The sequence below is a fragment of the Rhamphochromis sp. 'chilingali' genome, assembly GCF_963969265.1.
Source record: "Rhamphochromis sp. 'chilingali' genome assembly, chromosome: 13".
In the NCBI taxonomy this organism is placed as follows: Eukaryota; Metazoa; Chordata; class Actinopteri; order Cichliformes; family Cichlidae; genus Rhamphochromis; species Rhamphochromis sp. 'chilingali'.
This window is the reverse complement of record NC_137940.1, coordinates 2022252-2035603: the sequence shown is the minus strand read 5'-3', so window position 1 is coordinate 2035603 and position 13352 is coordinate 2022252. Positions and strand designations below refer to the sequence as shown.

General features: G+C 45.1%; 1 protein-coding gene across 1 annotated transcript; it reads right to left on the bottom strand.

Annotated features, from left to right (window-relative positions):
* Window positions 1-6001: 6001 nt before the first annotated feature.
* Window positions 6002-12753, bottom strand: LOC308408332 (fibroblast growth factor 4-like; the record flags this gene model as incomplete). Its single annotated transcript, XM_080900530.1, has 3 exons — window positions 6002-6178; window positions 9513-9616; window positions 12462-12753. The coding sequence occupies 3 exons, from the start codon at window positions 12751-12753 to the stop codon at window positions 6002-6004; spliced, it is 573 nt and encodes a 190-aa protein (XP_080756656.1).
* Between the last annotated feature and the right edge of the window lie 599 nt (window positions 12754-13352).

The window sequence follows — 13352 nt, the reverse complement described above, 5'->3', positions numbered from 1 at the left end:
CGCTCTGCAGGCCTACTTGTTGTTCCTAGAGTATTTAAAAGTAGAATGGGAGGCAGAGCCTTCAGTTTTCAGGCCCCTCTTCTGTGGAACCAGCTTCCAGTTTGGATTCAGGAGACAGACACTATCTCTACTTTCAAGATTAGGCTTCAAACTTTCCTTTTTGCTAAAGCATATAGTTAGGGCTGGACCAGGTGACCCTGAATCCTCCCTTAGTTATGCTGCAATAGACGTAGGCTGCCGGGGATTCCCATGATGCACTGGGTGTTTCTTCTTCACTCACTATGTGCTAATAGACCTCTCTGCACTCAATCACACTTGTTATTAATCTCTGGCTCTCTTCCACAGAAATTTAAAAGAGAAGGAAAATAAGTGTAATGGACTTATTAAGAGGAAAAATCAGAGAACAGTCATGAAGTTTCTTCTACAACATGTGAGTTGGAGCACAAGGTTGTCAAACATCATGTCTAAAAATGGCAGCAAAGTTTCAAACACCTATGTGCTTCTATATCCTGGTAGCCACATTTTGCACTGAGCCACTAATGAGCTGAAGGTAAAAGGAAGATAAACCAAAGTCCTGACACAGACAATAAACCAATAGAAGTTTGGTGGGGTGCTCCACCTGGAGACTCTGTTGTCCTGCTGGGAGACTTCAATGCTCACGTGGGTAACGACAGCGAGACCTGGAGGGGCGTGATTGGGAGGAACGGCCTCCCTGATCTGAACCCGAGCGGTGCTCTGTTATTGGACTTCTGTGCTAACCACAGTTTGGCCATAACGAACACCCTGTTCGAACATAAGAGTGTCCATAAGTGCACGTGGCACCAGGACGTTCTAGGCCGTAGGTCGATGATCGATTTTGTAATCGTATCAGCAGACCTGCGACCATATGTTCTGGACACTCGGGTAAAGAGAGGGGCTGAGCTGTCAACTGATCACCACCTGGTGGTGAGTTGGATCAGGTGGCGGGGGAGGACGCTGGACAGACCTGGTGCACCTAAACGCGTAGTGAGGGTGTGCTGGGAACGTCTAGCAGAGGCCCCAGTCCGCGAGATCTTCAACGCACACCTCCGGCAGAGCTTCGACAGCATTCCGAGGGAGACTGGGGACATTGAGTCCGAATGGACCATGTTCAGCGTCTCCATTGCCGAAGCTGCTGCATTGAGCTGCGGCCGCAAGGTGGTTGGTGCCTGCCGTGGTGATAATCCCCGAACCAAATGGTGGACACCAGAGGTGAAGGGAGCCACCAGGCTGAAGGAGGAGTCCTATCGGGCTTGGTTAGCCTGTGGGACTCCGGAGGCAGCCGACAGGTATCGACAGGCCAAGCGGAATGCGGCTCGGGCAGTGGCTGAAGCAAAAACTCGGGTGTGGGAGGAGTTCGGAGAGGCCATGGAAAAAGACTTTCGGACTGCCTCGAAGAGATTCTGGCAAACCGTCAGGCGTCTCAGGAGGGGAAAGCGGTGCTCTACCTGCACTGTGTATAGTGCTGGCGGAGCGCTGCTGACGTCGACTGAGAAAATTGTCAGGCGGTGGAAGGAATACTTCGAGGACCTCCTTAATCCCACTGACACGTCTTCCGAGGAGGAAGCAGAGTCTGGGGATGAGGGGAATGACCCGCCAATTTCCGGGGGCGAGGTCACTGAGGCAGTTAAACAACTCCTTGGTGGCAGAGCCCCTGGTGTTGATGAGGTCCGCCCCGAGTTCCTGAAGGCTCTGGACGTTGTAGGGCTGTCCTGGTTGACACGCCTCTGCAATGTTGCGTGGAGATCAGGGGCAGTACCTGTGGACTGGCAGACCGGGGTGGTGGTCCCCATCTTTAAGAAGGGGGACCGGAGGGTGTGTTCCAACTACAGGGGGATCACACTCCTCAGCCTCCCTGGGAAAGTCTATGCCAGGGTGCTGGAAAGGAGAGTTCGTCCGTTAGTCGAACCTCGGATACAGGAGGAACAATGCGGTTTCCGTCCTGGTCGCGGAACACTGGACCAGCTCTTTATCCTCTCCAGGATACTTGAGGGTGCATGGGAGTTTGCCCAACCAGTCTACATGTGTTTTGTGGACTTGGAGAAGGCATTCGACCGTGTCCCTCGGGGTGTCCTGTGGGAGGTGTTGCGGGAATATGGGGTGTCTGGCCCATTGCTACGGGCCATTCGATCCCTATACAACCGTTGCAAGAGCTTGGTTCGCATTGCCGGCAATAAGTCGGACTCGTTCCCGGTGGGTGATGGGCTTCGCCAGGGCTGCCCTTTGTCTCCGGTTCTGTTCATAATTTTTATGGACAGGATTTCTAGGCGCAGCCAAGTGGCGGAGGGCTTTCGCTTTGGTGGCCTCAGAATCTCATCTCTGATTTTTGCAGATGATGTGGTTCTGTTGGCTTCATCGGGTGATGGCCTCCAGCTCGCACTGGAACGGTTCGCAGCCGAGTGTGAAGTAGCGGGAATGAGGATCAGCACCTCCAAATCTGAGGCCATGGTTCTCAGCCGGAAAAAGGTGGAGTGCCCACTCCGGGTCGGGGATGAGTTCCTGCCCCAAGTGGAAGAGTTCAAGTATCTCGGGGTCTTGTTCGCGAGTGATGGGAGAAGGGAGCCGGAGATCGACAGACGGATTGGGGCTGCAGCTGCAGTAATGCGGACGCTGCACCGGTCCGTCGTGGTGAAGAGGGAGCTGAGTGTAAAAGCGAAGCTCTCAATTTACCGGTCGATCTACGTCCCTACCCTCACCTATGGCCACGAGCTGTGGGTAGTGACCGAAAGAACGAGATCGCGGATACAAGCGGCAGAAATGAGCTTCCTCCGAAGGGTGGCTGGCCTCTCCCTTAGAGATAGGGTGAGAAGTTCGGCCATCCGGGAGGGGCTCAGAGTAGAGCAGCTGCTGCTCCACATCGAAAGGAGCCAGCTGAGGTGGTTCGGGCATCTGACAAGGATGCCCCCTGGGCGCCTCCTGGGTGAGGTGTTCCAGGCATGTCCCACCGGGAGGAGGCCCCGGGGCAGACCCAGGACACGCTGGAGAGATTATATCTCTCGGCTGGCCTGGGAACGTCTTGGTATTCCCCCGGACAAGCTGGAGGAGGTGGCTGGGGAGAGGGAGGTCTGGGCCTCTTTGCTTAGGCTGCTGCCCCCGCGACCCGGCCCCGGACAAAGCGGATGAAGATGGATGGATGGACTTCATTTTGGAGTAAAATAAAGTTTGAATGAATCCTGGAGGATTCAGGAGGCCACAGTTTAACACGTGCAGTTGTTGGTTCTGATTCTCATGTTCTTATCTTTTTGAGTTCATCATTCAATTATTCACAGTTTTAAAGGTGTACTTAGGGTTTAAATGATAAATAAAGTCTGGTCAGCGAGTTGGAAATAACACAAAATTCCCTCAAGTGGCTCGTTGCTCACTGCCACAGAAACTTTGTGCTGCAAGAAACAAATGTTACAAAAAACGGTTCAACCTGCCAATTAATGAGTTTCCTTTGGCACCCTGAGCTAGTTTGCAATGTGACTGCTGCATGTCAGAGCTTTGTACTGTATGTTTGTTCCAGATCACTCAGTGCATTTAGCTCTGACACTGTCCATCAGTTTGAAGATTAAATCAAATCAGTTTGACCGTGTGATAAATCCATCAGCAGCTTTCCGTCAGGATACCAAAGTAAACTCTGTCCTTTACACTGCTGCCACCGTGTGGGTCCAAACTCCTACTCCATTCATTGGAGGTGCTGAAATGTTTTGTGTCTTTTTATTTAATAGAAACAAGCTCCTACAAATAATCTTTGATTATTGCAGGCCTCTTTGTTAATGTGCATTGTACCTCTAAGCTCATGAGCCCACAGTTTGAACAGACACCAAATATTTAAATGGTCCAGAAAAGAAAGACTGATGCAACTAAGATTTGAATGTGTGGATGACGCCTCAGTTTAGGATTTGTATGGTATATTATATGATTAACCTGCTGTGGATGGACGATCACGGACGTGCTCTCGAGTGAAGTTTGGCCCGTCGTCAGCATCTTTTCCCTGCAGTATGACTGCATTTGTCTCTGCCTCACAGTTTTATTGAGGCGATAAAACATTAATGCTCATCCTGCATCTTTGCTCTGCTAATGTGCTCATAGTATTATAACCATAACCATAGCTAGTCACCAGGTAGTGCACTATTATATGCTCTCTGCTCTTTATCCTCACGCCTCCCTGAGCTTGATTCTGTTGAAGGTTTCTTCCTGTCAAAGGGAGTTTTACACACCCCGGGGTCACCGGGTGCTTGTTCACTGCAGGCTGTGTGATTCTTTTGGTTTCTTTCACATATTGTAGGGTCTTGGGGCATGTGCAGTCATGTCAAAGAGAGAAGAAACTCCAGTGCTGTGCATGAACAGGGATGGGTTACTGCTCTCAGCTTCTGTCAGCTGCACTAGCCTCCAGTTTTTGTCCCACCCATGATTTGGAGCAGCTCACCATAACATAGCAGGTTGGCCCCAAACTCTGCCTGCAAGAGTCCTTTTTAAAAAGGAGCTGAGGACTTTTAAATGGAGTTCAAGCACAGGTCAGCGAGGGAAGGCGATCATGCTCAGGCCTAATATGTCCCAAATCCTACTTAGGTGTTTATCAGCCATTATGCCAGGTCAGTCAAACACACGTCCACTAATCCCTCTTACTGGTTCCTGCTTTGGTGCCTACCAACCTGTCAGACCAGCCTGGAAGGAAAGTTTTGCATTTTGAAATAGAATAAATCTTTTCTGCCTGATAGTTTTTCTCATGCAGCCGTACATGAACCAGCTGCATGTCTCCTTCTCACATTCCTCGTCACTCTTGCAGCAGGTAAACATCATCAGCATGTTGCTGCTGCTGCCACCAGTGTGCTTTCCTACTCGTGCAGTATTGACCTGTTGGAATCCCGAGCTGAAGCCTTCACTTTCCACACAATCGAACACACAATCCTCTCGTGCTCTTAGTGCTTCGGTTTTCAAATTCGAACCAGCTCGGCACGGCTTTTATTCAAGTGGTTTCAATCGAGCTTCTCTACTGCAGATGATTGATCAGGTTTGACTAATTAAATATTTATAATGAGACCATAAACATATTTAAAAATGAGATGCGCATTTATTCACACAAAGCTTAGAACTCTATGAATAATAAGATAAACCATGTGTCATAAATCTAACACTTTACAATATGTAGAATAAATACATTTCAAGGGGCGTGCGCCAGTTTAACCCAGTTACAGTTTACATTACAATCAATATACAGCCAATATTTAGCAGTAGCGTGTTATAATAGTGTTCAAAACAACTAAAACACTACTTAAGTGCAAACATCAGACAGTTGGCCGTGCTAACAATCAGCAACGTTTTGTTGTGGTTTCCGTCTCTTCCACACACATCCAGGCTGGGAGGAACCACTGGTGTAGTATGCATGCAGTATGTTGTGTGGTGTAGTATGCATGCAGTACGTTGTGTGGTGTAGTATGCATGCAGTACGTTGTGTGGTGTAGTATGCATGCAGTACGTTGTGTGGTGTAGTATGCATGCAGTACGTTGTGTGGTGTAGTATGTAGTAACTGGTATGGTGGAGTTTCCAAAGGAGAAGAGCTCAGTTTTGGTTTGATGTTTGATGTTTTATGAGCACAAACTGGGGAATTTTCAGTTGCACCAAACTGTTCAAACTTTTAATGTCAGTGATGCTTTTCACAGAGTGATTCACGACCGCCATGACTTAGTCCTCCTCCTCAAAAACTCCGATTGATATTCATTATACATGAACATATTTTAAAAAAAGGGGTTAAAACAATTGAATTTATTCATTAGGATGAACTTCATGACTTGTCACTATATCTGGTAGTTTTGAGGTAAATTCAGGTGATTAGTTTAGTGTATTTGAGTTCACAGTCTGGTTAATCTCACGGCGTTTACTCTGCTTTTTAAACTGCGTCTTAGTTCGCAGCATCGTTCACTGTAGAATGGACAACACAAAATGTAAGTTGGAGCCCTTCACTTCAGTCTACACTGTTGAGCGTTTTCACATCATAATTCATATTCTGGGAAGGAAGTGTGTCATGGTCATTTTGGGTGTGACCCGGTTGCCTCTTTTGCTTTTGCCCATTTTACTGAGGCCGATGTACATGCCAGGGTACGCAGCTGACTCATAGGCGTTGTAGTTGTTGGCCAGGATATTCTCCTTGAAGTTGCATTCATCGTTGTAGTGTCCCTGAGAGGAAGAGGAAGGTGAAACGTTAGAAACACGAAAGATTTTACATGTCAGCACTTAATAAGTGGTGCTAAAGTTTCTACAGTGTCTTTTAATTTGACAAGGCCAAAGCCTATTTACATCTCGTTAGTGATCACGACTGAGTACAACTGGTAGTTTCTCGATGGATCGGTCCCAAGGAACTCGTGACGATCTAAGACGTAAATTTACACGAGTTGGGGAGAGCATCATCAAGATCATTCCAAGATCACCAGCTCAAACATCTGTACATAATACAAGTTTGGATGTGTCACCGCATCACCACACACACTTAGGAAGAAGAGCCAAAGTCAGAATCAGAATCACTCCATAGTGTATTTAGGAGTCACTAAAGTACTTAGAACAAGCTTCAAAGAGCTGCAGACGTCACGTTCCTCAGGTCCACACGAGTTATTATGCCCGATTATTTCCAAGCCGTTCAAAAAATATTCTGAGACTGATGAAACAAAAGTTTAACTTTTTGGTAGGTTTGCATAAATCTAAAATGAATTGTTTTCCACTCTTTTGTAATAAGAGCACCATACAGCTTCTCTGCTCCTTCAGGACCAGGAGGACTTGCTTATCGATGGAGTCACAAATTCTGTTTTCTGCCAGAAACATGGACAATATCCCCCATCAGTTCAGGGCAGCGTTTCTGCAGAATGACAATAATCTGACACACATCAAGTCCACATCTGAAAGGCTCCAATACATAAAAACAAGTACATTGATATGTAAGTAAAAAAAGGTTTTCGAGTGGTGCAGTCAAAGTCCAGACTGGAATCCAGCTGAGATGCTCCTGCTGGAAAACCCTCCAATGCAACTGAATTCATCCAAACAGTGTAAAACACTGTCAGTTAGTGCAAACGCTGGGTTATAGTTCCAGCTGCCATCAGTGGCACGAACACTGATGATTAGAACGCTTGTTGTGATCTGATGTCACAATGTCTACATGCACGCCTTCAGCATCGAACAAAAACAGAAACATCTGTTAGACACATGAACCAAATATATTTCTGCATGTGCACCACACACCGAGCAGAAACATGTCCCTGTGAACTGCTGTGTGTTTCCAGATCAGCTGCACCCCACGGTGCCTGTTTCTGTCCTCCGGCATGTGTCAGGTTTCTGCTTCTGCACAGTGTGTGAGCAGCTAGAGCACGTTTATTTCTGATATCAGCCTCACAGCTTATTTATTGACTGAAGCAGCTTTTTGGAGTATTGTTTTCCTGTGCTCGGTTTGTTTTGGAAGTTCAGTCGTATGTACATTAAGACACGACTGTTTAAAGCAATCTTTAGTTGTGCATGCAGGTCTGTATCTGTATAAATGTGTACATATAGGACGACAGCTGGTGATTAGGTGTGTCTAGCTTATGTTTAGCTAATTACTCTTTTACTTCTTATAAATTTGAATAAAACTACTGTCTTAATTTAAAGATTTTAGATTTAACTGAATTTGATATTGCAGATAAATGAATAAGCCTAAGAGCAACTATCACAACCACATTAGGCACAAATAAGACACGCTTTGTTTCAGCATTACGTTCAGCACAATTTAACACAAACTGCATTCTACAAATGTCTTGATGCTCAAGAAGTTTGTAGAACGCATCTCCAAAAGTTGGTTCTGTTCATCTGGACGTAGCGTTTTGTGGGAGAAATGTTTCATCATCATCCCGGTGACGTCTTCAGTCTCAGCTGACTGCAGGTTTTAATCTTATAAACAGGACATTTGCATAATGACTGAAACCACTGAAGGAACAATGGGCTGGGAGGTCAGTTCCTAAATCTTAATTATGCAAATTCTCATGACCACTGATCAAAGGTCACTGATCAATGTCCATGAGTCCCATTCACAGAGAGTTGGGGAATGGCTGCAGTCACAGCATTAGGGAAGATGGTGACAGATGTACCCTTATTTACCTGATGTACCTGAGTAGATGTGGTTATCCCAGCTGGACTTTTGTCAGAGCTGGGAAGGCTCCTGAAGAAAGCTCCAGCTGATCCAGGAGAGAAGGACAAGAGAAAACCTGCAGTGATCCCGTACGTGTCAGGAGTATCGGAGCAGCTGAGACGCATTTGTAATAAACACTACATCTCTGTGGCTTTTAAACCCCAAAACACGCTGCGCCAAAAACTGGTCCCCCCCAAGGATCGGGTCCCCGACACAAACCAAGTAACATAGTGTACGCTGTTAAGTGCAGGAGGATTGGCAGGATTCATACAGCAGGGAAACCAAACAACCTCTGGCTACAACACAGCAGAGCCACCTCGTCAGGCCAGGACTCTGCAGTCTATGCACACCTACAGGCCAGTTGACACTCTTTCAATGATGAGGATGTAACATCCTGGACAGGGAGGAACGCTGGTTTGAGGGCGGAGTCAAGGAGGCCATTTACGTGAAAAGGGAAAGACCATCTCTGAATGGAGGAGGGGCCTAAGGGTACATCTGTCACCATCTTACAATGCTGTGATTGCAGCCATTCCCCAACTCTGTGAATGGGACTCGTGGCCATTGATCAGTGGTTGTTGATCAGTGGTCATGAGAATTTGCATAATTAAGATTTAGGAACTGACCTCCCAGCCCATTGTTCCTTCAGTGGTTTCAGTCATTATGCAAATGTCCTGTTTATAAGATTGAAACCTGCAGTCAGCTGAGACTGAAGACGTCACCGGGATGATGACGAAACGTTTCTCCCACAAAACGCTACGTCCAGATGAACAGAATCAACTTTTGGAGATGCGTTCTACAAACTTCAGTAAATCACAGTTTGTATCATTTGTTTTAATGTACTTTCCCTCAAAACCAGCAAATACAAATGCAGATGTATGTGTGCGCGCGTGTGTGTGTGTGTGTGTGTTTGTGTGTGTGTGTGTGTGTGTGTGTGTGTGTGTGTGTGTGTGTGTGTAATTACAAGTAAGTGTAGATTGTCTCATTCATAGTCCTGGAGTGGGTTGGCTGGATGTATACCTCATTAGAAGTTGCTCATTTCAAGTTTCATATTTTTAGCTCTATCACTCGGTGGGACAGCTGACCACCATCACATCCAGCAGTCATTTCATTCTGCCAGTTAAACCATAACTTAAACTATTTATGCCCATTTAAGGCTTAATAGATAACATGAAGACTGTAGCATTTAGCATGATGCCGCTCGTTTCAAAAACATTTCCACTTATTACATTTATTACAAATGTCAGTGAACAGTGGCTGGTGGAGGGTTACAGCATGAACATGTGGGTGTAATGCTTTGGACCAACTCACGGCATGCATCACAAGCCCCCGTGTGCAACAACGGCAGCAGTTAAAGGTTCTTACCGAGCCATAGAGTTTCCCTTTGTCATTCATAGCAACGAAGAGACCGCTTCTCACCCCATAGAGAGTCACCACTCCTCTCTCCACTGGAGAAATTTCTAGCAGGGCTGGAGTGAAACATGAAAAGGACAAGTTGCTAATGCTTAGTAAAGTCAACACTTGCTGCATATCTGCAGAAGATTAGCACAGCTCCTGTATGTTTATGTTTCTTAGTGAAATGGTTCATGTCATATAATGAAACCTGAAAAACCCATAACAACAACATAGAAAACAACGACCATACTTTAATACAGGGGTGCCCAATCCCGGTCCTCGAGAGCTACTGTCCTGCAGCTTTTAGATGCATCCTTGTTCCCACACACCTGAATCAAATGAATGGCTTGTTATCAGGCCTTTGCCAAACATGATGGCATGCTGAAGAGATCAAACCATTTGATTCAGGTGTGTGGGAACAAGGATGCATCTAAAAGCTGCAGGACGGTAGCTCTCGAGGACCGGGATTGGGCACCCCTGCTTTAATACAATCTTTCTGTTTTAGGGTTGGAGCCCGCCATGTTCTCCACCCTGATGGGTCGACACGGGCCTTCTTTTGAAAGTTTGTGTTTGTGACATATATGAACAATGGCGTTAAAGCAGACACACTTACACTAGGAGTCACGGTCCTGGGTCATGTGAGCCAGTATTCTGAGTTCTTGGTGTTTCTCTTATTCCTCTCAGTCTAGTTTCATTTCAGTTTATCTGGTTACATTCTGTCATGCCTGGGTTACAGTTTTAATTCATGATTTATCAAGCTCCCATTTGTCTCATCCCTGTGTGAAGTTTTCTGTGTTTCTGTCACGTTTCATGTCCAAGTTTTCTTTGTTTGTCCAGTTCGAGTCATGTCTGGGTCTCGTTATGTTTCCTGTTTTATTTTGAAGGATCCTTGTGTTTTTTGTTTATTGTATTTAGCTTCACGGCCCCTGTCCTGTCATTATGTTAGTTGTTGTCAGCTGTTTTCCCCGTGTGATTCTGCTTCCCCTGATGATTTGTGATGTGTACTTAATCCATGTGTTTCTGCTCAGTCGGTGTCAGATCGTCTGTTAACCTCACCACAGTTTTCATAGGTTTACTCCATTGTTTTTCTGTGTTTTCTAGCTTACTCAGTGTTCATAGTTTGTCACAGCTTTTCACTGAGTGTCACAGCCTTTTTGTTAACAGCGTTCATAGCCTCCTTAGTTTCCCTAGTTCCTTGTTTTTCTTCTGCAATCAGCCAATAAAGGCTCGCTTTATTTTTGAAACTACGCTTTGTCTCCACCCTGTCTGCATCTGGGTCTACCTCTTTCCTCACACCAGCGCACCCCGCCGTGACAAAAGGCTCATTCTTATAAAATATTTCTCCATTTCCACGACACAAAAACAAATATGCACTTTGTTATTTTGGTTTGATTATCTGATTTCAGTTTGTTCACATAAACAGCATCTGTGCTGAAGGCCTGTGTTAGCTAAGTGTGTGGAGTACTCTATCACCTCTACAACGTCAGCCTCCATAGCAACTCCAGAGACTCCCAGTGCTATGGAAAATGATGTGGCTGGTCCCAGTGCCTTAGAAGAAGCATCCAGGGGCTGCAGGCCTGTAGCACTGACCTCTCATATCATGAAGGCTAAGGAGACACGTCATAAACACCATCTCCTGCATGTGTTTATATGTCACTGCTATACGTATAGACATGTACATTCATCTTCTCTCCTGTGTAGTTTGTATTTTTCCATGTTGCTGCAAGTTTTAGATCATTTATTTTCTCGTATGATTCACCTGAAGTATCCTGCTGTGTTTTCCTTCTTTTGGATTCTGTGTGTCGTCACCAGAAGAACTCCTCACATCAATCAGACAAACAACAAACACAAAACCTCTGAGCCTAAAAAGGTGGTCAGATGAGAAAGCTTATAATGCACAAACACATTAGTGCAGTCATTACTGAGTCTGTGCCCCATAATTCCAACCATTTTTTATGATAATTCATTCATTCAACCTGTAACTGTGTTCCAAACAGCAGCGTCAACCTGGCAGGAAGATCACTTTGCTTTTGAGATCAGATACGTTTTATAAATATCTATTTACACACAGTTTACTGCAAAGATCATATTTGAATTCAAAACTAATTATAAGCCTGGTTTATAAATGGGGCTCTGGGGATGATATAAGTGGAGACTGGGTTAAAGGTTCTGCTCTGTTCTGGGAGGCAACATCTGGAGGCCAGTGAACAAACTGGTGCTTATAAAGAACTTTTCTACTTTAACTGAAAGCTTAAAGTGCTTTTCACTGCACGCATTAACACAGGCATTAATGTATTATTCACACACATACACAGATTCATTTTGGGGTTCAGTATTTTGTTAAAGGACACTTTCGCATGTGTCGCTCTGCCTCCTGAACTCCAACTCAGTCGCTCTAAAGTGTTCTGGGAACATTTGAACATGAAATCACGTCGACTTCTGGGTTCGTGTCATATTTCTTCAGCCGATGTGCTGATCTGACTGACAGACTGACAAACAATTTCCTCATTATTGGAGAATAATTTACAAACATTTATTAAATAACACGTGTCAGTGATTCCAATGATTTTCTTACAGACAACATAATTAGACTTTTTGCAGAAAACCCGCCCCCTGCTGGCCATTGTTTTCAAGTTTATTGCAAACCTGACTTTATTTTTCTGAGTGTCAGCAGGAATTCTTTTTTTTTTAAAGCTATTTATTAACATAATGCAACTGCATGATTTCTTATCTTTTGATGTAGAGATACAAAACAGAAGAATATAATAATGTACAGTATGTTTGCATGCAACAAGCAGTCTCCTCAATCCACGCAGAAATCACTCGACCAAACTTTGAGATAGTTGTGTCTTTATATTTGTTCTTATCATAGCAACAAATGATAAAGGTGATGAATCAGGGAAAGGAAAAATTACTTACTGTATCTGTTTTCATTGTGCACGCCCGTGATCTTCCCATTGGGTAAGACCTGAATGTGGAAACCAATGCCCACGTTACAGTAAAGCCTTCTCAGTCTCTTTATGCCCAGCAGGTATTCTCCGTCTTTCGCTGTCACTTCCCTCTTGTCCCAGATGTTGCTGCTGGGTGAAACCAGTGATCCGGCGCTTCGTACCGTTTGTCTCGTCCGGCTGATAACTGGAAGCGGAGCAGAGGCGCTGCACAGGAGGATCCCATACAGAAGAAGCGGGAGCTTGGACCTTGGTGATGACATACTCTACCTACCAGTCATAGAAGTACACAACGATTGTGTTGTGCTTATCCAACTGAATGTTTAGTTAGTATGAATAAAACCTGGTAATAAAATCTCCAGTGATCAGAGAATTATCCTAAAGACAATAACTTAGCTCCTGCACTCTCTAAAGCCCGGTAAACATTTTCAGTGTGCATATTTAGACATCTTGAAACACCTCAAAACCCAGCGGGGGTCCAGTTTGCAATGTTTCGCGTTTCCAAATTTTGCTTTGTCCTCAGGTAGAGTCAGCAGACAGAGAACACACTTATATGTGGCCCGTATTACATCACGCACCACCTGCTGTCATATTTGCCTGTGAGTCATAGATGCCGTAGAAGAACACAAACTGGGATATCAATAAAATACATTGTGACAGAAAACAAAGAGGAACACGCAAGCACACAGAAACACAGTAAATAATAAACAAAGAAACTGCCTTGAAAATATTCAGCAGCAGATCAAAAACGGAAGAAAACCATGAATCAACATATGATTCTCTCTGTCACTTTACCTGATGCTGCTGAAGTGAAGCAGAGCAAAGGTACAGAGGTCTGATTACAGACACAGCTAAGCAGTTT